This window comes from Vombatus ursinus, unplaced genomic scaffold (assembly GCF_900497805.2).
Source record: "Vombatus ursinus unplaced genomic scaffold, bare-nosed wombat genome assembly UNPS02014789.1, whole genome shotgun sequence".
Taxonomy (NCBI): Eukaryota; Metazoa; Chordata; class Mammalia; order Diprotodontia; family Vombatidae; genus Vombatus; species Vombatus ursinus.
This window is the reverse complement of record NW_020954567.1, coordinates 16092088-16116220: the sequence shown is the minus strand read 5'-3', so window position 1 is coordinate 16116220 and position 24133 is coordinate 16092088. Positions and strand designations below refer to the sequence as shown.

Here is a 24133-nt window from a genome sequence, read left to right as displayed (position 1 = left end):
TAACTACAGAATGAGGAATTAAGACCAGATGGTTCTGAAGTGCCTTCTTACATCAGATTTATGATACTGTAGCTCCACTATAGTCTTGCATTTATGTGACTTGGATGTAGCCCTTTGTTCTCAAAGACTAAGCCAAGAGGTATAAACTATGTTAAGCCCTACCAAGATGGATATCTAGTGATGGATACAAAGTCTGCTGTCCGTATGATGGCTTAGCACCAGGATGACCACAAGATTATGACTTTTTCAGTCCCAACAACTCATCAAAGCTTCAAGATAGAGAGGATTATTTATTTATTTGAGACCAGGTATGCCTTTCTCACCTCTGTTGAAAGCACAATTGCTCTGTGTTGGCCCAATGGCATTGCTTCTTGGTGCAGAAGCTTGGACCCATTCTATTTCTGACCTGGGCTGGTTCGCTTCTCCTTTGGCAGTCCAATGGCCCTTCACTTCCAGAAGATTACTCTTCTTGGTGCTAGACTTAGCACAGTCACCCAATCGGCTTCAGCCCTACTGCACCTTATGACTCCTAAACTTGAGCAATCTTCCAGCTTCAGCCTTCTTGGTAGCAGAAGATACAGGTTTGTGCCACCATTCCCAGCCCATCGAGGGATTATATTCTTCATTGTTGGAGATAGCATTAACCCTAACAAGATTGTCCAACCTCTAAGTTTGGAAGCAGGAATGTTCTTGAAGTCTTTGAGCTTGTCCTGCTGACAGTGGATTGTCAGGAAAGTTTTGTAGCTGTTAATGATAATTGTGATGATGACTAATGATTTGGTGCCTTGAAAGAAGTCATGAAAAACAATGTTAGCCATTCTGCCTACATGCCTGCCTGATTCTGATTACTTCTCTCAGATTCCTCACTATCCTGCTTCCTGCACGTCATTATCTGCAAAGCTGAAGAGGGGAAAAATTAAGTGGAATTAAAAAAAAAAACAACAAAGCAAAACATAATTTTCTTTCTGTCACAGCAAGGTATCAAACTTCTCTGGTGGCCTCTGGCAATTGCTTACAGAGCAGAAATAACCTGTCAGCTTCCATTCCTCACTCAGTAATCTCCCAGGCACTGGGCCTTAAATGCCAGTTCTCTGCAACAGTAATTACCTCCACTCTCCCTAGCAGTTTTCGCTTGGTATGTCCGAGAGTAATTACTATACAAAGTCTCACTCCCAAGTTTACAACGGGGAAAACCATGTATTTGCCACTGGGGATCATCCAGCATTCAGAACACACTCTGCAAAGGACAGCACTGATCATGGGAAAAGGGGAAGAACTGGAGCTCTTATTACCTTTTTTTTCCCACCACAGTAGGCAAGAGCTGGCTGAGCAAAAGCTCCAAAAGATGAGAGAGAGAACTTTTGAGAATGCCTTCTATAAGAGTGGCAGAGTTTTACTCACAGGCATACCTTTGTATGTACCCTTTGTAACTATCTCAGCCATCATCTTTTCACAATAATATCACTAATGCTACAACATCATCATCATCATCATCATCATCGTCATCACTAGTTTTCTATAGTTGGCAAAGTACTTTCCAAGTGTTATCTCATTTGATCCTCACAACTACCCTGAAAGGCAGGTGTGATTAATGTGCCCATTTTGCAGATGAGAAACCTGAGGCAAAGGGAGGCTAAGTGACTTGCCTAGGGTGACACAATTAATAAATGCCTGAGGCTACATTTGAACTCAGGTCTTCCTACCTGTAAGTCTAGCACTACACCCGCTGTAGCATGAATGACAAAACCTTATTGCAACATTGTAAAGTCCTAATGTGATGTTAGGCATGGGATTGCCCAAGATGCAGAGCCAGTGTTTAGAAACAATATGAGCTAGTCCTTCAGGTTCAGCATTGTTAATATTCCCATGCATTATTCTGCTTACTGTTATATGTTCAGAATGACAGAACCTCAGAGTTTGGAAGAGGCTTTAGAGGTCACCTAGTCCTGCACATACCTGATCAAAAATCGCTTCTGTAGCATCCCTACCAAGTGACCATCACCATCAAACCTTCATTTCAAGTATTTCAGGTACTCCAGTGAGGGTTTTGCCTATCACCTCTCAAGGCAGCCACTTCTGCTTTGGAATAGCTCTAAATAATGGGAAGTTTTGTCTTACATTGAGTCTAAGTTTGGTGGTTTGCAACCTCTACCCATTGCTTCTAGTTTTACCCTCTAGGCTCTAGAACTTTATTACGCAAGGATGATACTTATGATACTGAAGAATTACTAGAATCATCATATATTTTAAATGTAACATTTATTTAGTGGCTTATGTTTAATATTTGTTACAATTATATAGATTATGTATCATGCCTCTGAAAGATCCATTTTACCCTCTTATAGTCCAAAGGTATGCCATCTGGGAGCATATTTTTCATTTATAATATTCCTATTGAATTAATGGCCTCCTGTACTATTTCACCTAAGGTCAGTTTTCACAGAACCAATTAACCACATTAGGCATGGTGGCCCCCCCTACTCCTGTCCCAAGATTTAGAGTTGCATTTAGTTGGATGTATATACAATTAGTACTTAGCCAGAACTGGTCCCTTTGCTGAATACTGCTTCCCAAGAAAATATGAGAAGAGAAGATAGTGAGCTCAGTTCTGTAAACTTTCTTATTCCTTATCTTGGTTTTTGCCCTTCAGAAATCTCAGGGAACACAGAAGACATCCCTCTAGTGCGCTGGCGGCAGCAATGGCTGGAGAATGGCACTCTCCTCTTCCATATCCACCACCAGGATGGTGCCCCAAGCCTTCCTGGCCTTGACCCAACAGAAGAGCCCCAGAGTGAGTCAGCTGAGGAGGAGCTGAGGATTCTCCACATCTCTGTCATGGTAAGAATAGATTGGCTAAGTGACTAAAGCACAAGTAGAATATTTCCCTGTCTTGTCTTTATATATCTTGCATGCCAGGGGGTGCTGGTTTGAAATGGTTTGATTCTAGGGTCTTCATCAGTCACATAGGTATAAAGACATTATGGTTGAGGCATATGCCTCACCATAAAGAGCCAATGGAAGTGCTTGACTCAGTGTGTGCCAGTACATATGGTCTATACTCTATGGATGCTTATGATTAGACATGTTAGTAACTCCATGTGACCAATACCATTCTTAAGGCACTGCCAAATTATATGGTATAGTTTCTAAGTAGATTTTTTGATTCAGCAGCAGACTTCAGCTGTTTGTGGCTTGAGAACTGGTTAAAGCCATTACTTTAATAACACCAAGCAGACCAGTGATTCTGCCCATAAGGGTAGCCTTTCTGCGTACACCTGGTTAGCTTTTTTTTCTTTTTTTTTTGTAATTTATTTATTTCTTTTTTTTGTTTTCAATATTTACTTCCACAAGATCTTGAGTTCCAGATTTTCACCCCATCTCGCTCCTCCCCCCACCCCAAGATGGCATGCATTCTGAATACCCCTTCCCCTAGTCTACCTTCCCTTCTATCTCTCCCCCCCTTCTCTTATCCCCTTCCCCTTCAATTTTCCTGTAGGGCAGGATGGATTTCTGTACTCCATTTCCTATATTTCTTATTTCCCAGTTGCATGTGAAAACATTTTTTTTAAACATGTATTTTTAAAACTTTGGGTTCCAAATTTTCTCCCTTCCTCCCTCCCCACCCACCCTCATTGACAAGGCAAGCAACTAAATATAGGTTATACGTGTGCAGTTATGCAAAACACTACCATAGTAGACATGCTGTGAAAAACTAACTCTATTTCCCTTAATCCATCCCACCTCCCCATTTATTCTATTCTTTCTTTTGACTCTGACCCTCCTCAGAAGTACTTGCTTCTGATTATTCCCTTTCCCAATCTGCCGTCCTCTCTATCATCCCCCTACTCTCTTGTCCCCTTCCCCCTCCATTTTCCTGTAGGGTAAGACAGATTTCCATACCCAATTGAGTGTGTATGTTATTCCCTCCTTAAGTCAAATTCTATGAGAATAAGATTCAATCATTCCCTCTCACCTTCCCCCGTTTCCCCTCCACTGTAAGAGCCTTTTCTTTTCTGTTTTTTTTGTGAGATAATTTACCCTGTTCCACCTCTCCCATTCTCCTTCTTCTAGTATAATCCTCTCTCACCCCTTAATTTTATTCTCCAGATCTGACCCCTTCATCTTCAACTTACCCTGTGCCCTCTATCTATCTATCTATCTTTATCTATAAGTACATACATATAATTTTTTCCCTCCAACTTCCCTAATACTGACAAAGGTCTCATGAGTTACAAATATCATCTTTCCATGCAGGAATGGTTAGCTTTTGAAAACCATTGACATTATTAGGTGAAGACACCAGGGCTACTTTAAAACAATGGTACCTGACTGGTGCATGGAATCAAAAAACAGATCTCAAAGCTTTTCCAGATAAATCATTAAGTATGTTACTGCTGCTATCTTCACCACGATGTCATAATAATAGCTAGAATTTATATAATGCTTTAAGGTTTGCAGATGATTTTACAAGGGTTATGTCATTTGATCTTCAAAACAGCCCTGGGAGGTAGGTATTATTCATATTTTACAGATAAGAAAATCGAGTCTGGTCAAGTGACTTGCCTAGAGTCACACACATAGTTAGTAAATGGATGAGGTAGGATTCAAATTCAGGTCTTCCTGACTGAGTCCAGCACTGTATTGACTATAACACCTAGCTATGTCAAGAACCTTATTGTATGGTTTACTGAGAGTCCTATTGGGGAGGGATCCATAGTAAAGATTGGAGTCCACTTTCTAGCTCTGATAAAGGACTTCGCTCTCAGCCTCTTCTCTTCCCTCAGTTCAGATACTCTAAATCAGCATTTCCACCTCTGGCCTCATCTCCAAACTTAAACCTTTTGGGAAACAATAGGTATCTCCTTCATTAAAGTAGTCCTGCTTCAAAGATAAGCTGTTTTATATGTAATAGCATTTTAAACTTCAAATATCATCATAAGCGCCCATGAAAAGTACATTTAAAAAGACATTTTGATATTTTAATGTCATGAAACACTCCAGATTTGATTCTTCTAAAATAGGTAGAAGTATCTCTCATCTTATAATCGATTACCATCACCAATACTGTTCAACCTATTTACTAGGACTGATGGGGACTGAGTACCATTTTGATATGTAAATGTCTCATTGGCTCAGTGTTAAGAAATCATTTTTTCTTAGGGATTTCTAGTAGTGTAATGTATTTCTTTGTACATAGCCTCAACGGCTGTTCCGAGGTACTTTCAAAGGTATAACGTATTGAGCTGTTCTGTACTAAGAGATGGACCTGAAAATATTCTTACAGATCCAAATGGTCAGAGAATCATAGAATTAGAATTGGAATCATCATCTAGTCAAGCCTTCTCACTTTATGGATGAGGGAGCTAAGTCTCAGAGAGATGATAGGACCTTTCAAGGTCATGGGATAACTAGCAGATTTGGGAATTCAACCCAGATTCTTTGTCTCTAAAACCAGTGGGTTTTCCATTGTACCATGGGGCCTCCTAAACCACAAGATTCATATGAGGATTCATATGTTTTCTTTTACAACATGACTAATAAGGAAATATGTTTTGCATGACTACACATGTGTAACATATATTGCTAGCCTTCTCAATGAGGAGGATAGGGATGGAGAGAGAGAATTTGGAACTCATTTTTAAAAACAAATTTTGAAAATTGTTTTTACATGCAATTGGGGAAAAATAAAATACTAAATAAAAAAATAAAGACATATACAAAATAAAACTGAGGGGATAGGGAAAAAAGATTCATGTGAGGCAGGAATGCAGGTGGATGTCTAAAATTATTGTGTTTCACGACCATCCATCATGGTTGAAGAGATTAGGCAATGGTGGAATCCTTCAGATTCCTAACCTTATCCACTCATAAAAAGAATGACAAAAAGACTTCTGACCCCAGCTGCTTTAAAGAATTACTGTATGTTGTAGCAATGAAGGTATACTTAAAAAGAAGGAATGTGATTAGAGACACTCATGTGACTAGTACAGTTCCACTTTTTTAATATGATAAAGATCTAGAGTAAGCAGAGTTTGCATGGCACATAGTGTTAGCAAGAATAGTATTGAGAGGTGCTTTGTTAGAAGGGATTTGGGGATGATTAAATGTTGGAATAAAGTACAAGGAGGCCCTATTAGCTATCAGCAAGTGATAATTTTCACACTAGCAGCCTAGGCCAGAGTACTCTAACTCCTACCCTCAGAATTAGCCCATATCAATGGGCTTCCTGGTAGGTTGTCTATGTGTTACTGGGAAGAAGAGTTTGGAGAAAGAATTAAGCTGCAGATTGAAGATTTCAGAGGATTTGGGGAGTTCAAATAAGTAGTGTGGAGCCATGATCCTGGATTTGGAGACAAAGAATTAGGTTTAGGTACCGATATTGCCACATACTACCTGTATGCCCTTAGGCAAGTCCAAATAATCTTTCTTTGTCACTGTTCCTATATTTTATGAATGAGAAGGGATGGATTAGATGATCTTTCCACTTCTAAATCTATGATCCTAGGCCCCAGACTAATTGTGCTTTATTGATGGGATCAAATGATGCCTTTTCTTGAAGTCATGCAATTGAAAACTAGTCTGGGGTTAAAGATGCTAAAATTAAAAGAGAAAGTGCTGTAAATTCTCCATTACCCTCATTTCTATATATATGAGTGACTCCATATGCCTCATTATAGTTTTTAAAGAACACATTTCTGACCATCCATTGAATTTCATTGTTATTTGCAAATGATTTGGATTGTTGTACACAGGAATATGTTGTGGGCAAATTTCTGTTGAAGGTAGTCTACTTTTGCTCGTGTGTATTTTATATACTGAACTGGGGACGAACCCACAATTCCCATGATAAACTCAAAAGGTCTCTTCACTTTGTTAGAAGAGAGAACAGGACTGCCTAGAGGCCAGAAAAGTCTGGAACAGAAGTCCTTAACTTGAGGATGTTAGACTCCCCAAGTAGTCTAATTATAGATTTCAGGAGATCAGTTATCTTGGATTGGAAAAATAGATTGTTTTTAAAAACCTTTAACGGAAATTTAGAATTTCCTTGAATTATTTGTAAAAACATTTTCTCAGGAGGCCAAAGGTTTCACCAGAATGTCAAAAGGGTCTATGATACAAAAAATATATACGTATATATTATATATATATATTTTAGAACCCCAGGCCAGAAGATAGATATTCACATGCTTGTCAAGAATCTTTTTATTTAACTTGGACAGCTCAGAGCTCTTTCTCTCATCCTGCACCGAGTACCCTTTTTCTCTCTTTAATATTCTATTCTAGACATCTTTTCAAAGGCTTGAGTTGAATATCTTGCCTTGGCTTAGAAATGAAGCCTGAGGGTTTCCAGTTTGAAGGCTTCTTTCTTAGGGTCTCTGTTGACTTCTTCTTGAGAATCTCAGGGATTGGTGCTCTTCATTTGATAAACTTTGTGCAGCACTGCTCAGAGGTGGAAGTCAGCTTTTTTGGGCACTTGAAATGAAAGCATAATACTATATAAAGAGACAGGGAAATCCTTTTTACAGTAATGCTAATAGGGTTGGGCAGTGAATTACACAAGTGAAATCTCACTGCCTAAACCTGTTAGTAGTTTTAAAAATATCAATAGTCATATTTTTTGCATTAGGTGTAAAGATCAATATTGATTCAGTTTTCAGTTTGGGAATAAATTAAAATTGCATAGTCTGGGAAATAGAAAAGTTAAGGTTATCAAAACATGTATAGTCACAGTTTTGTTCAACTGTATACAAAAACATGTATACTGAAAAGTTTAAGTACTAATCTGTGTAGAGGGAATTAATGTGTTTTTGAAAACCTTAATGTTTGTGGTTATTTCTGTGTTTACATCCACTTTAGCTCAATGCAGAGCTTCCTGATTCCTATTATGTTTTGTATTTAGTTTGTTTTAGTTTTAAATATCAAATATAAATAAGAGAGGATAGAAAGCCAAAAGAAAAGGGGAAAAAATCTTATTTGCCAGAGAGGAAGTGTGGCTCAATAGAAAGAGAAGCCTGCCTGGGAAGCAGAAAGATCTGTGTTCCAGAAGTCCCACTGATACTTCCCTGGTTTGTGTCATTGTAAAAATCACTTAAATTCTCAGTACTTTGGACAATTCCCAAAGACTGCATTACAGAATAGTTGCTAATCTTTGATAGAAGAGTTTTTTTATTCTAATGCAGTTATAGGTCTACCATACTTTACTTTTTACCCTCAAATATAGGTTGCAGCCCTAAAGTAAAATCACTTTGACAGGGGCCAAATAATTCACTTAAAGGGTAATATTAGGAATAGACCACTCCTTGATTTTATACAAACCATTTTGGGGTGGGGGATGGCTTATGGAGGGCAAAATGGTAATTCATGTGAAGGTAAAATGATATAGTTCTCCTGGTTTCATGATTTACATAAAATTGGATTATTATAGATTGTACAAGGTCATTTTGCAGTTAGAAACATACAAGGAACTTCTTGGTCCACAAGGGAACTTAAAATAAATTGTCATAAATTATTGAGTAAAAATAGATTCCTAAAATTTAAGTTGATGCATAATTTGAAAATGAAAGTAAAGGAACCTTTCTTCAGTTGCAGGGCTACCTGAATTCTCCACAGGTAAACCAGATATAATGCTATTTGAACCATATATGCAGTATGAAATGTATAATTCTATAGTTGTTTGAGGAAAGGCACTGTTTGAATGTGAAGTTCTTTCCAGTGGTATCACCTCCTTACTTCATAATAACATCGCTTTCATCTTGAAGAATTTGAAATGATTTATTTATAGGTAGTCAATGATTGCTTTGCTTGGTATGCAAAGGTTAATGGCTTGATTAGCTAACTGGGTGTATTTCGTAGCACTTCCTATTGGAAGCCTATTTGAAGATCTTTCTTTTATTCTTGCTGCTGATAGAGAATGCCTCTGCTCTCTTTCTGCTGTGTACCCCACCCTCACTGTAGCTGCTGGTTCTGCCCTTAGTGTCTAAGTTCTTTCCTCCACCTTTGTGGTTGATTTATTTCCTCCTCCTAGTTGCCTAGGTTGAAGGTGCCTTTGTGGCCCATGATGATACAATAGAATGGCAGGATCCTTTCCTGGACCTAGCTTTCCATCTAGAGTGCTCCTATTCTGGTTTTCCTTCCAGGATGAAGATCAGTTCTGGTGCTGACCCTTTCTCCTTGGCGGCCTTAGCTCTCCTGCTCTCTCACATGACTAGTTTCCACATGCTTCCGGATCATAACCTCTATTTCTCAGGACACTGACTCACTAGAATACATATTTATATTGAAAACAAAACAAAATAAAGCAAAATCAAACCAAACCTCTATGCAGACTTCACTTAATAGAACATTCTTCCTCACATATGGAGTAGGTCATAGAATGACAGCACCATTTAGCCTATGTGCCTACTCTTGTTAAGTCTGGGCCTCACAAATAACCCTCGTGGTTGATGGGAAGGTATTGCAGAAAATGCCGTAACTGAAATGCAGTCCCAGCCCGGGGCAGATAGGTCTTATTAAAAAGGCGACCACCAGCCAACTGGGACACATCAAGTATATCCAAAGTCAAGGGGTCAGTGTCCTCAGCAAGATAGACACATGTATGATAATATTCAGGTAGGAATATCCCTGGAGATCCCCCAAATGCAGCTTCAACCTTCCAGAACCCCAGAAGATTACTTGGATCTGAGCTACTTTCTAATGACAATGAAAACTAGTTTCCATAACATTAGCCCTTGTGTAACTATAAATTACAAGGTCCATTCTTCCATTTCCTTAAACCGTCTAATATATGTGTCTACCTATAACCATAATAGGGGTATGATATAGCTCAACTAGAAGCTTCTAGACACTACCCTTTTCCATAGTGATGTTTAGATTTTCAATTTTCCCCACTGTCCCTGGCCATGGTGCTGACACTGTACTTTAGGCACTTGGAACTTAATGCTGAAAGTCGCTTCCCCAGAGTGTTGAATAGGGTCCCCAACTCCAATCCTGGCACCCTGAACCCAGTATCTATATCTTCTCGTGGCCACAGTTTTTTTCCTTTACTGCTAATAATAAAATCAAGAAGTGAACTCAGGGTTCTCTGGTATTGAGAACTATAGATAAGGGTCCAAGCATGGTTCCTGCTTCACATGACACAGTGGAGAGATATGCAAGGTTAGGCTTTAGAGGGATGCTGCAGGGGGCAGATCGGGAAATGTTGAGTATAGGAGTTAGTGTGGCCACTCTGGGGAAGTATACTTGGAGAACAGTTGTACAAGGTGCAGTGAGACATAGATAGACATTGTGCCCTGCTTCTAAACTCCTTGCTTTAAAGGCAGCACAGTGCCTTTGTTTGAGAAGAGTATGGGCTCTTCTTTCTGACTGCTGCATGTCGAGTCAATCTGCCTGCTGCTTGGGCTGCTCAGCATTCCACAGCACTGTGTGCTACATTCCTTGAAGTTTTACTTCCAAAGAGCAGTTACTTCCAAAGCAGGACAGAGTAGCTCTATAGCACAAGGTCCTCAGGGTATCATCATGATCATCAAGTATTTATAAGTATCCATGTGCATGGAATGCTGGGCTCGATAATCTCAATCAGTATGTGTTCTCTGTGTAGTTAGTGTCCAGGCCTGCAGCTGTGTTGCCTAAAGCTGGTGGTGGGGAAAGTTGGAGGAGGAGGGAAGAGGGTGAGGCCTGGCAAACATGCCGCTCCCATAAATTGAAACAGCAAGGGGCTGATTGTTTGCATGAAGCAAACTTAAAATTCAAAGCATCCCACTACTTCCTCTGCATTATTTTCATGACCCAGCTCATTCAAGTCTTGGAACTCTTTGATTTTCATTTGTTTTTTTTTCTTTCTTGTTGGTTAATCACCCACTAAGCCCCCCAGCAAAAGTTAGCCCTATATTCACCCTTGTAAAGGCAGAAACAATCCTGTGTGATGCTCAACAACCAAAATTAACACAAATCCTTTTGCTATAACTTTAGTATTTGATGGGCTATCAAGTTGGAAAAAAAAGGTTTGACTTTTTCTGCCCAGTCTGAGAGGTCAGAACTAGGAACACTGCAAAAAAAGGCAAATTTAGGCTTAATGAAAAGATACAAAATAATTCCTAAGAATTAGGACCATCTAGGAAGTGGTCCCCTCTTCCCTACTCAGTAGTGACTTTTGAGATAAAACTAGTTCACCTCTTGGTGATTAAAGAGGATTCTTCTTCAGGAATAGATTGGACTAGAAAGCCTCTGAAATTCCATATAACTCTGAGAAGCTGTGGTTGCATGATACCACCAGAGGCATATCATACTACCTGCTTACTATGGATGAGGCTTTCAAGTTAGAGAATGCTGAGCTGTGGGCTCAGAAAATAACCTTGTTCTCTTTGGACTCATCATGGAATTTTCTTTTCATATATAATGTATGTATACATTATTTTTGTATTATAGTCAGCTATGTAGTTGTAATTCCCTTATCAAATGGTAAGTTCCCTGAGGGAACTTACATCCTGTGCCTGTGGTCAACTAGTACTCTACTAGGAAAAGAAAAATGTTCCATCATTTCTTCTCTCAAACTAAGATTTATCATTGCAGTAGTCAAAGTACTGTTGTCTTTTAGTCTTGCTTTCATTGATATTATAGTGACTGTGTATATTGCCCTCCTTCTTCTGTTTATTTTATTTTTGTAGTAGTTGATAGAAGCCTTCTCTTATTCCCTTATGTCATTGTTTCTTGCTGCACAAGAGTGTTCCTTCACAATTATGAACCATAATCTTTTTAGCCATTCCCTAGTTGAGGGCATCCATTCTTTCCAGTTTTGTTTTTGTTTTCTTACAAAGTCAGTTTTTAGATGACTTCTTTGGTCCCATTCAGGGTAAATTAGTTTAGAGAGAGGAAGGTGCAGATGTATAAATATGAGTTTAACCTTAGGGATTTTCAGACAGTCTGGTCTCTATACTACAAATTGGTTAAGATTTTAGTAAAGTATTATATCTAGTCCTGAGAAGTTCAGGAGGATTGAAAGAGAACAGAAAACATTAAAATTATCAAAGGGTTTTAGGTGAGAGTGTAGAAGGCTATGCTATAAAGGGATTAGGATAATTTAGTCTAGAGAAAAGAAGATTTTGAGGAGTTTTAATTTTAAAAAGACCCTCCTCCAAAGCAGACCTTGTTTTGCTATTGTGTGTGTGTGTGTGTGTGTGTGTGTGTGTGTGTGTGTGTATGATGGACTTCTTGGGCAGTGTAGTGAAGTCTATGGAGTCTATGGACCCCTTCTTAGAATAATGTTTTTAAATGTCTAAAATAATGTCCATAGGATTACAAAAGAAACTAAATGTATTGAAGTAGACATCAAATTATTTTTTAAAAAGTTCATCGACCCCATGTTAAGAATCCTTACCCTAAATTCTTTTCCCCCATAGGTGAGAACTAACTACCATCATCTTCCAAGGAGTTGAATAATATATACATTCTATATTAGGCTAATCCAAATTCAGAGATCTGGTGTCAACACAGTTGTCTTTTTTAGCACTCTACATGGCAGTGACATTGTTCTACCTCTGACATGGAAGGATAACTACATAAGGTGGGAGCTTCAGACGCTTTATGAATGGCAGCTCCCGATATCATGGCCATAGTTTAGCTCAGTAATTTGTTGACTATCTTCTGGATGAAACATTTGAATGGCCCAAGAGCTATGGTGAATGGTGAGGTTGACTAGCATTGACAAGGTTCCAAATAAGATAGGTTATGAAGAAGCAGACCTTGACTAGAAATTCTCTTAGCTCTGTAGGGTAACCTAAGCAGGATGGAGAATTGATGTTGGTTAACTCCTGAGGCTGGCAGCTCAAAAGCTACCTGCAATCATACCTAATTTGTTGCTTAGGACCTACAGTTTGGGAACTTACTGCTTTAGGGAGCCAGACAACTAGTCAGGATCATAGCAACTCCTAACATAAGCCCTTGAGGAAATTTACTTAGGGAAAAAATGAGGCAACTAGGGATAGCAGGTCAACAAGAGATACAAATTATACAATTAGGATGTAGTTATCTACGTCATATGCTCAGGGTATCATTATGGGAGTTCTATGTTATTGAAGTTTAGGATGTACAAGTGTTGGTAACAAGAGCTTTATCACTTATGTATCCATGTTCAACATAGGGGCATCCCTTGAAGAAATATCCTACTTGTTTATTTTATATTTACTTTTGTATGAGACAAAGTGATGACATCATAGGCATTCCTTTTCAGAGAAAAAGTTTATTTTTCCCAAAGCAGATTTCATAACTGGAGAATTTCATCATTATCTCTATAAAAAGATGAGGAAACATGTACAGATAAGTTGAATGGCTTATTCATATTCAGGGCCAGTGGCAAGCTAGGTATTTTATTTTTAACCTTTAATTCTTTTCCAAGACTCCTCTCTAGCAGATCTGAGATTACCTTATGAGTCTTGAGCTAAGCCAGACCTTCAGAACAATTTAAGAATGAACTGAGCCCCAAAACAATTCAGTGGCCCTTAAAATCCTCAAGAGTTGGAATAATTCTGGCATAATTTACTCCTTTTTTCTCCTCATGGGACTACTCTCCACTTAATTGAATCAAGTGTCCTGAACCAGATTCAAATGAATTCAGGAAGCATTTATTAAGTGTCTATTATATGCCAGACATTGTTCTAGGCTTGAGTATACAAAGACAAATACTAAAGGTTTTTACTTTTGTCTTTTTATCTCCAGTGCTTAGCACAGTGCCTGGTATGTAGTAAACACTTGATAAATACTAGTTGGTTGGTTGATTGATTAACTCATGAAGCTTTTATCCTACTGGGGAGATACAATATTAGAGGCAGAATGGTACAGTAAGAAGAACACTGAATGTGGAGTCAGGATAATTTGGGAGATGTTTTGGTTAGTTTTGCTGAACTATTTCTTTCATGTTATTTCTTGTTATAAGGGATGGCTCTCTAGAAGGAGGAGGGAAATGTAGATAATGTATAAACCAAAGATATACATAAGAATGTCCAAGAAAGTAAGGCTTTGTAGTAGAAGATGGCACCTGAACCCATGGAAATTGACTATATTCAGATCAGCCTCAGATATATGGCGTTATGCATATGACTATGTAGAAGGATAATCATATGTTAATGCTATACTATACCCTAGAAAGCAGATAATTTAACCCCCTCATTTTATTTACTACTTAGCAGGGTCTAATTTCTACACTAGAATGGAACAACCAATACAATTTTATAAATGAGGGGTTTTTTAATTAAGAAAGGCATTTTTAAAGTTAATACCTCCTACCTTGACTATAATTGTCATCATATAAAAATTGAAATAAAATGAGCTTTTTAGAACTATTAGTGAAGTAAAATTCCTAAATACTTAGGAAATTCAATCATATTTTTATTCATTCTGCCAAACGACTGCCACCCACAGGGCAGACAAGCCATCATAGCTGAAACAAGGCACCCTAAGTGAGTAGGAAATGAAGTAGGTAGCATGTGCCAAGCAATTCAAACCACCACCCACACCTTGACCACCATCTCCCTTCAGATCCCAATGGAGACAACCCAGGACCCTGAACACAAGAGCCTTAGGAATAGTAGTGTCTCCCAAACCACCAGAATTGCTTCTAGCCTTGGCTCCACAGACATAATTGAAGGGAGAAGTCATTGTGGAGAATGGGTCCTCCACAAACAACAACTACTAACCAAGCATTTGAACTGTGGGAATGGCACACCCACCCCCCACTTCCTGCCCAATCCTCATAGGCCTCATCTGGAGAAGAAGTTCCTGTGGAGAAAGGACTGACCTTCTCCACCACCTGCCAACCAACTGCCACACAAAGGTCAGACTAGCTGAAGCAACAAGGCACCTCAAGGGAGAGACAAGAGACACAACATACCAGGCATATCAAACTACCGCCATCTTGGTGACCATCTCCCTGCAGAACCAGATGGGGACAGCTCCAGACCCTGAACCCAAGAGCCTTGGGAATAGCAAAACTTCTAATACAATGCCTAAAATGATCATCCTGGGAAGCAGCCCCCTGTGGAAACACAACTTCTTCTGCAGTTGCTACAACCACACATACTAAAGAGCCAGAAAAGAAATATCTTGCCATCAAAATCCATGGCACTGATGCTTCAATATAGGAACCAGATACAATTTTCTCAGTGGAAAAGGCATAAAGAGGCATGATTATCTGCTTTGCCACTGCACCCTAAGGACCATAAGACCTACCCATTTGCTTATAGCCAAAACCTTGTCTATCTGTTGTATCCCTAGCACTTAGCACAGTGTTTTACACATAGCAAGTACTTAAGTGCATTTTTAATTCGTTGATTCATCAAATATTTAGGTCTGTTTTGTGCTATGCAATTCGCCAGGTGTTGTGGGTAGATACAATTACAAATAAGACACAATCCCTACTTTCATGGAGCTTATAACCTAATAGAGAACGTTTGATGAAAGTTCCAAATGGCTTTGAGAGGCAGCCAGGTGTAGAATGAGAGCTGGTCAAAAGGTTAGGAAGGCCTGAGTTCAAGTCTGGCTTCTCCTATCTCCTGGCTATATAGACTCTAGTCCAGTCATTGAACCTTGCAGGGCCTCTGGCAATTGTCTTCGACTATAAGTATGTAGCCACTATACTGATTTCTTTTTAAGATAAAAGCACCAAGCAGTTTCTCTGCCTCTATCTGTTCTGTAGCTCTGGATATGAAATGTTACCAGAGCTGAGGGTTTGGAACATCTGTAGTTAGGGGGTTAGGAGAAGGTTAAAGCAAGAGACCAGAAATCACAAAGAAAGTACTGTTCTTCATTGGTAAAGGAAGTTTTTCCCTTCAGTGTTGAAATCCAATGTTCAGTCAAAACTACCCCCAACAACTAATGGTTTTAATAAAGACAGAAAAGCTGAGGGCAAATCAAGGAATGGTTACACACATAAAATGTGAACAGATCTATAGGTTGTTCCTTCCTGTTGGAATATAAGTCCCAGTATACTCCTTAGCTCTGACCCACACGGTAGGTCTTTCTATAACACTGAAGGTATGCTCTATGAAATAGCACCTTACATAAAAAAATGTGACATGACCTGAAAGCAAATGTAGAAAGAAGGTATCATTGCTGGAAAGTGGGTGAGCTGCCTGACCTATTGAGGCTTGTATTAGTAAGTGAATCTGCTTTGCTTTGCCTGATTCACTAGTGACTTAGCAAAAACTAGGTGTGGCTTGCTGCCATGGTAGGCCCCTGTTCAAATTTGGATCTTACCCCTATCAAATTAACTGTGGCATTTTCAAGTGTAGGTAAATGTTCCTTCCCAATTCACACTGTGAACTCTTCCTCCTTTTGGTCATTTCCTCCTTCTATCTTGTGATTAGCAACTCGTGTGTTTCCAAAAAGTCCTTAGTTAACCCTTCCTAGTCTGACTCTTCAGCTTCTTCCATCTCTGTGAAAATCATTTCTGTCCAAGCAAACCCGCCTCACATATGCATTATCTTTTTCACTGAGGAGATGGCCCTTGTCTGCTTGTGCTATCCCTTCCCCTTCTACAAAATTTCTCTGTATTTTCAATCAACACCATATGCCAGCTAAGAGTGGAACTGAGGAGGTCCAGGTAAGGAGAGCTGGTCTTGGGGGCAATTTTCATAACCAGGATTCAATTCTACAACCATTTACCAAATACCTGCTCTATGCAAGGCACTGTGATAGGTATTAGAGGTTGGGATCCGGCTTATCATTTCATGGATATAAGGAAATCCTAGGGGAGGGAAGCCCTTCTACCAATGTGTTTGTGCCTTTTCTGCAATTTAGAGTATTAGAGAGATTTTCCAGAAAGAGGATAATTGGCTTGTCCTTGGTCACACAACTAGTATATTTCAGAGACAGGATTTGGACCCAGGTGCTCCTAGCTTCTAGGCTAGCTCTCTGTCTACTTTATGACGCAGATGAAGATACAAAAACAAATATGAAAGTTAGTTCCTGTCTTTGAGGAACTTCTGTCTACTGTAAAGATGCATACCGACTCTGCCCTACTTCTAACTTATTTTTACAGATCTTGAGCACTCTTCCTGCCTCTGGTCCCTTTTTGTTGTCTCTTCTGTTGTTGTTTTTCCTATAGGTTCAAGTACATAATTTTTATTAGTATGGAAACCTCCTAGTATGGAAACATCCTCCACCAATGTAAATAGGTAACACTTCAGTAGTTTATGGTCTTAGAGAGTTTTATAAGATACTGAAAGGTTAAGTAATTTTCCTCTTCCTGTTTCTCCTCAACTTTCTCAATAATGTCCCCAAAACCTCTTTACCATGGAAGTTCACTTAACCCTGGACTTTACATAACAGAACTACTTTTGTCCCTGAGGCCTCTTCTTCTGATTGACTAGTCCCTATAGAACCTTCATTTTAAGGAAGATGCTTAGGCCAGCCACATCTTCATTTCTCTCCAGGCTATACCCCCGACTCCCCTGGGCTCTCTCCACAATGCCATCATGTTGGGTAAATTCATCTTCACCCTCCTCCCTTCCCTCCTTCCAACTTGGTTTTTTTTTTTTGTATTTTTTTCCCCCACTAGAATGCCAGCTTCTCCTGGGCAGTTACTGCCTTTCTTTTTCTGCTTGCATTTGCATTTCCTGGGCTTAGTATAGTGCCTGCCATGTGATAACTACTTAAGAAATGCTTATTGGCTTGACTTGTCCGTGGCCACACAGCTATTATGCCAGAGACAAGACATATCCACGACTTACAGACCATTTCCTGTCTGATACTAGATGCAAAAGTACTTTGGTGATAAACTTACCCCTCACAATTATAAGAGTTGTTCGAACAATGGCTAGATGACTTCTTGTGGCTATAATGTAGAGGGAATTCTTATTCCCTTATTGGTTAGACTTAATAGACTTTGAGGCTCCTTCTAATGCTGATTCTGTGATACAAGAGTCCAGTTTCTTCATCTGGAACTTCATTAATTGGGTTATCTCTTCAGACTGCCTTAGACTTAAAATGAAAGTATCATTAAAGGAAAACTATGCATGTAAAAGGTGTGATATGGAAATGCGGAAGATGTGTGGTTCTGGTCATCAGCGGGGGTGGCAGGACCAGCCTAAAGCTGAATGTTGGCAGCAATAAGATTTAAGTTAAGTGAGGGACCAGAATTAAGAGCTGAATAGCTTTAAGGGTTCATTTTCATAGTGTTTAACATAATGTGACCAGCAAATGAGCCAGAGGCAGTGAGAATAGTCAAAATCTGAAAATGTAGGCTCCAGCTGGGGTGGAGTGGGATGTGGTTTAAGGTAACAGAATCATGGAATTGGAAAGTTGGAAAGGATCCCATTGGCCAAGTAGTCTAAACTATAGCACTGAAGAAATCCCCTTTACAATTTATTTTCCAGTCACTATCCACTCCCACCGTCTAAGCCTCTTCTCCCTGCCCCCCCACCTCCTAACAACTCTTTTCCATTGTAACGTAGGGAAGAATAAAATGAAATACAAATTTAATATTGCATTTAAAGCCCTCTATAATTGTTCCTGTCAACTTTTCCAGGTGAATTTCATATCACCTCTATTGCTGCTTTCTATATATCATCCAAACTAGTCTACTTCAGGTGTCTGAACTATACGTTCCATCTACCACTTTGGTCTTTTGTATAGAAATATATTACTCCATTCTAGGAATGCATTCCTTTCCCAGCTCTGCCTCTTTATAATCTTTCGCTTCTTTCAGAACTCCATATCCAAACAAGTTTGAACTTAGACAAACAGGTGTATTTTTTTTCCCTTCCATTTTGACTTGCTTAACTTGGTTGAAACAAATGCCTTGAGGGCAGAGATGGTCTTAATTTTCTTTTGCATCTTTGGTACCATAGCCTGATACATTGTTTGTGTTTATTCAATGTTCCCAGAATGTAGGATGATCATGTCAGGGACTTTGTGGGCTTTAGCATTTGGGGCCATCCAACACTCACCCCCTTTACAAACAGTTACTCAGTTTACTCATTTTCATGACCTACTTTTTTTACCCATCCTCAGCCACATTCAAACATGGTCATACCCTTGATTTTATTGTCACCCACGAGTTCTCCCTTTCCATGTTGATGAACTTTGAAATTTCCTTATCTGATGACAATTTACTGTCATTCCATCTATTCTTCTGCCTTCCAACACCAAAGCTTTTTCTTTGTCCACACCATGACTTTTAATATGTTGATCTCTTATTTCTCTTTTAAGTCATTACCATCCCTGCTCTACTTACTTTTTTTCTTTTCTTTATTTTGATCCTTTGGTGAACTAGTACATCACTACACCATCCTCTTCTCTTGAGTCCCTTGTTCCCTTATCATACCACTGATCTTGCCCTGCCCATTCTCAGCCTTAGACCACTCCACCACCTTCTAACTTTACTCCTATACACATACAGCTGAATAAAGTTGGAGAATATCATGAAACCATGCTAAATGGGGTCACTACAAATTTATGTTACATAACCTCACATGGGCTCTCCCTATTGCAAAGCAATCTATTTATTCCTTCTTAATTGACTCACCATCCCACTCACCACAGCAGCTCTTCCAACATTTTCATCCCTCCTCAAACCTTCCATGCCTCTCCTGAACCCACCCTCTTTACTAAAAACCTTGCCTTGTTTTTTTTTCTGAAAAAATAAAACAAAGTCATTCACAAAGAGCTTCTTCTTCTCCTTCCTCATTTCACATCAGCCAGATGCCTTCTGCCACTATGTTGTCTTTCTCCTGTCTCACACAAAGGCTACCAAGGCAGCCCTTTCTACCTGCACTAATAATCCTATTCCATCCCATCTCCTCTAGCAGATTTCCCTCTCTAAAATCCCCTACTCTCTCACTTATCTTCAGTCTTTCTTTGTCTACTGTCTGGTTCCCTATAAACATGCATATGTCTCTTCCATATTCCAAAAAAATGCTCCCATAATCCTTCTTTCCAAGCTAATTATTGTCCCATATCTCTCCTGCTTTTCATGGTTAAAATTTTTGAGAAGGCTATCTATAAGTGTCTCCACTTCCTTTCCTCTCACTCTCTTTTTAATTCTCTACAATAAAACTTCAAAACTCACCATTCCACTGAAACTGCTCTCCAAAGCTATTAATGATCTCTTAATCACCAAATCTAATAACATTTTCCTCAATCCTCATCCTTTTTTAAAAACTTTTTTTGTAGCTTTTTACACTGTTGATCACTCTCTTCTCCTTGAAACTCTCTTCTGTCTCAGTTTTCAGGATACTACTTTCCACTGGTTCTCCATATCTAACTGTTTCTTCTTAGTCTCCTTTTCTGGATTTTCATCTAGTTCACACCCACTGACTGAGGGTGTCCCACAAGGCTCTGTCCTGGCCCTATTGTCTGTTCCCTCTATATTGGTTTCACCTGGTGATCTTATCTCTTCCTATCATTTCAATTATAATTTCTATGCTGATGACTCTCAAATCTACTTATTTGGTCGGAACCTCTCTGCCTACTTCCAGTCACACATCTCCAACTGCTTCTTGGATGTCTCAAACTGGACATCCTATAGACATCTTAAACTCACTATGTCCCAAACTGAACTCATTACTTTTTCTCCAAAGCCCTTCTTTCTTCCTCATAGTCTCTCACCACTCCCATATCCAATATGTTCCCAAGACCTGTTGACTTCACCTTTATAATATCAAATACTCCCTGTTTTCTACTCTGACCCTGCCACTACCCTGGTGCAGACAATCATCCTCTCAAGACTGGCCTGTTGCAGTCTTTTGCTGGTAGGTGTACTTCTATAAACCTCTTTCCGCTTTGGTTCTTCCTCTATTGAGCTGGCAAGGCAGTCTTCCTGAAGTGCAACCCTAATCACGTCACCCCCCTACTCAAATTCCAATGCCTCCCTGTCACCTCTAAGATGAAATATAAACTCCTCTGTCATTCAAAGCCCTTCAAATCTGTTCACTTCTTCTCTTCCAGTCTTCTTACACTTAACACCTCCCTCCACAACTTACTGTATGATCCAGTGACATTGCCTCTTTGCTGTTCCCCAAACAAGATACTCTATCTCCCAACTCTGGGTTTTTTCACTGGCTGTGGTCCATACCTAGAACACTCTCTCTCTCTCTCTCTCTCTCTCTCTCTCTCTCTCTCTCTCTCTCCCCATCTCCACCTTCTAGTTTCCCTGACTTCCTTTAAATCCCTGCTAAAATCATGTCTTCTATAGGAAAACTCTCCTTATCCCTCTTAATTCTAGCACTTTTTTTCTATCGATAATCTCCAGCATATCCTGTATGTATCATATTTGTACATGGTTTTTTGCATGTTGTCTCTCCCATTAGACTGTGAGCTTCTTGAGAGATGAAGCTATCTTTCAACCTTTCTTTGTACCGTTAGCACTTAGCACAGCAATTGACACATAACAGGTGCTTAGTAAATGTTTGTTGACTGACTGACTCTTCTTGTGTTTCTGCCTCATATTCACCTGTGCACAGCTAGCTGTAACTGGTAGACATTACAGGAAACAGCTGTGCTTGTATGGTGTCAAATACTAGTGTGTACATCTATCTGGTGGAAGGTTCAATAGAATTTTAGATGCAAAAATCTGTTAGCAGAACACATTTTCAAGTTTATCCTATACTTTTTGCAACAGGGAAAGTAGTGTACTGGTTAGAGTGCTGGACTTAGAATCAGAAAGGTTAAGATTCAGATCCTTCCTCTGAGAGTTACATGTTTTTGACCATGACCAAGTCATCTCAGCTCCCTGAGCCTTGATTTCTTCATTTGTAAAAGGGGTATAATAATGCCTATCATTTGTAGTTCACAGGATGGTCATGTAATTTAATTGGTATAATATATATATTACATATATATATATATATATATAAAATGCCTTGTGAACCTCTAAATCATATTATAAATGTTAGTGATTATTTATAGCCACAATTCATTTGGTGATTATCAGCTCATTGAGAGCAGGGCTTTTATCTTATCTTATCTGATCTAATTTTTATGTGCGAGGATCCTAGCCCTGGGCTGTTTATCAAGTAGTAGTTTATTGAGTATTATTTACTAATGTTTAGTTGAACTGAATATTTGTCGAGTGAATCTAAATATTCCAATGCTACTGGTCTTATTTTACAGTCTTGTGGGTGCATTTTACATCATAGAAATGCCTCAGAATATGTCTGCACCTGTTGCACCTACTGCACCTCTATATGGACACCTGACTCAAGCACTGGGAGAGAAAAGAAAATAGAAAACATCAACCTTTACATCTTAAAGGCTTAGTTCTCTGTTTCCCAGATATAGAATTTGTGAAGAGTCAATTTGAGGGGTTCTAATGGAGACTTACTGGACTCAGTTTCCTTGAGGAGCCTACTCCTGGGTAGGCATTATGGGATGGGAAATGCTGATATTTTAGAAAAAAAAAAACTAAATAGAGTTGCTCTGCTGGATAGGCTACCCGAGAAACTCTTCACACCATGAAATCTGGGAATATTCTGTTTACCTTGCAGGACAATAACTTCCTGGTGGGGAGCCAAAAATACACCCTGGATCCACTATCTCACAGAGCCTATTGTGTTCCTCATGAAACTGCCAATAATTTGCTTCTCCAAATAGCACTTCAATCCTGTACCCTGGGCTATGTATTGTGGCTATAGGATGGATGAGGAGACAGCTGCACACCATGGGGGTGGTGGATGCCAGGGGGTAGAGCTGCCTGTTTACCCTTTCTGAAGCAACTTTACAACACAGAAATCATGGATGAGGGGGAAATCTTAGTGTCAAGGAAAGACTAAACTCCTAACTGTTTCAAGAACTGCCAAATGGTGTCTGAGGAGCCATTGGTCTGGAATAGGAGAGTTACATGGAGAGACAATGATGAAGTGTACCTCTCCATGGACTAGACTTCACATCTGTTACTATGTTTAAATTTTTATTTGCCTTCAGGTCCTGGGGTCCAAGGGCTTAGGCCAATTTTCGTAGAGAGATAGTGACAGAAAACAACAGTGAGAGAGGTACTGAGAGACAGAGACAGAGAGAGAGAAAGAGGGAGAGGGAGAGAGAGGGAGGGAGAGAGAGAGAGGGAAGAGAGAGGGAGAGAGAGAGAGAGAGAGAGAGAGGGAGGGAGGGAGGTGGGATTCAAATTCCATCTCTGACACTTACCACTTGTGTAATCATAGAATGTAAGTTAACCTCTAGTCCTCAATTTCCTTTTCTTTAAAAATGGGGATAATACCTATAATACCTAGTACACAAATTTATTGCTAGAATCAAATAAGATACTATATGTAAAGTGCTTCGTAAAGCTGGAAGAGTCATGCATGTCAGCTTTTATATATAGTGTTCAGTATTATATACTTAGCTAATATATAGACATACATATATTCATAGATATATACATTTATACACATACCCATGACTATATTTGGTGATGGGATATGTGAAGCCTTTTCATTTCCTGATGTACTGTCTTCCCCTGTTGCCTGTCGCTGGATCTAAGAATCCAAAGTTCTCGATTCTATCTCAATTATCAGCTAGCATAAGTAAGCCTCCTTGTGCTTTAAGATTTTGCCAAGCAATGCAAGCAGGGGAGCCTAGCTCCCATGGTCTCCAACTTCTCTAAGACATCATTCCACTTAGTTTAGCTTCATATGTGTTTTTGAGTGAGGAAACCCTGGTATTGATATGCATGCTTCTAGGTATGTCTAATCCTTGGCTATTCCCTATAACAGAAGCAGTCAAGCAAACCTATGCCCTTGGGGATAGCAACATGCATGTGGGAGGAAAATGAGTTGGCTGCTGGAAGGTTCAATATTCTCTACTTCTTTTCTCCAAGGATACAAATGTGAGGAAATGAGGCTCCAAGAATGAAAGGAAGTGTGATCAGTACTTACTAGGGTTTTCTGTTTCCTCATTAACTTTGTTAACCATGGTCTTGACTTGCCAATATCCCAGGAGTTGCTGAGCTATGTAATCTCTTCTGGAACCTCTCTCTGACTGCTATCAGATCATACCTTGGTTGTGTGACTCTTTTAGCACATCCAATCCACAAGTGGGTTTCCTGAGGACCTTGATTATCATTTGAGGGAAAGGAGGCAAAAATGATGAAATAAATCTAAGGGAGTATAGGAATAGATTTTTTTAGGCTATATGTGATGGAGCATATATC

At 39.4% G+C, this 24133-nt stretch overlaps 1 protein-coding gene across 1 annotated transcript in view; it reads left to right on the top strand.

The window, feature by feature from the left end:
- The first annotated feature begins 2716 nt into the window (after window positions 1–2716).
- Window positions 2717–24133, top strand: part of ASTN1 (astrotactin 1) — a 278216-nt gene continuing 256799 nt past the window's right edge. The window contains exon 1 of the mRNA XM_027868478.1: window positions 2717–2838. Coding sequence (XP_027724279.1) covers window positions 2836–2838 — 3 coding nt within the window. The 5' untranslated portion in view covers window positions 2717–2835. The remainder of the gene's footprint in view (window positions 2839–24133) is intronic.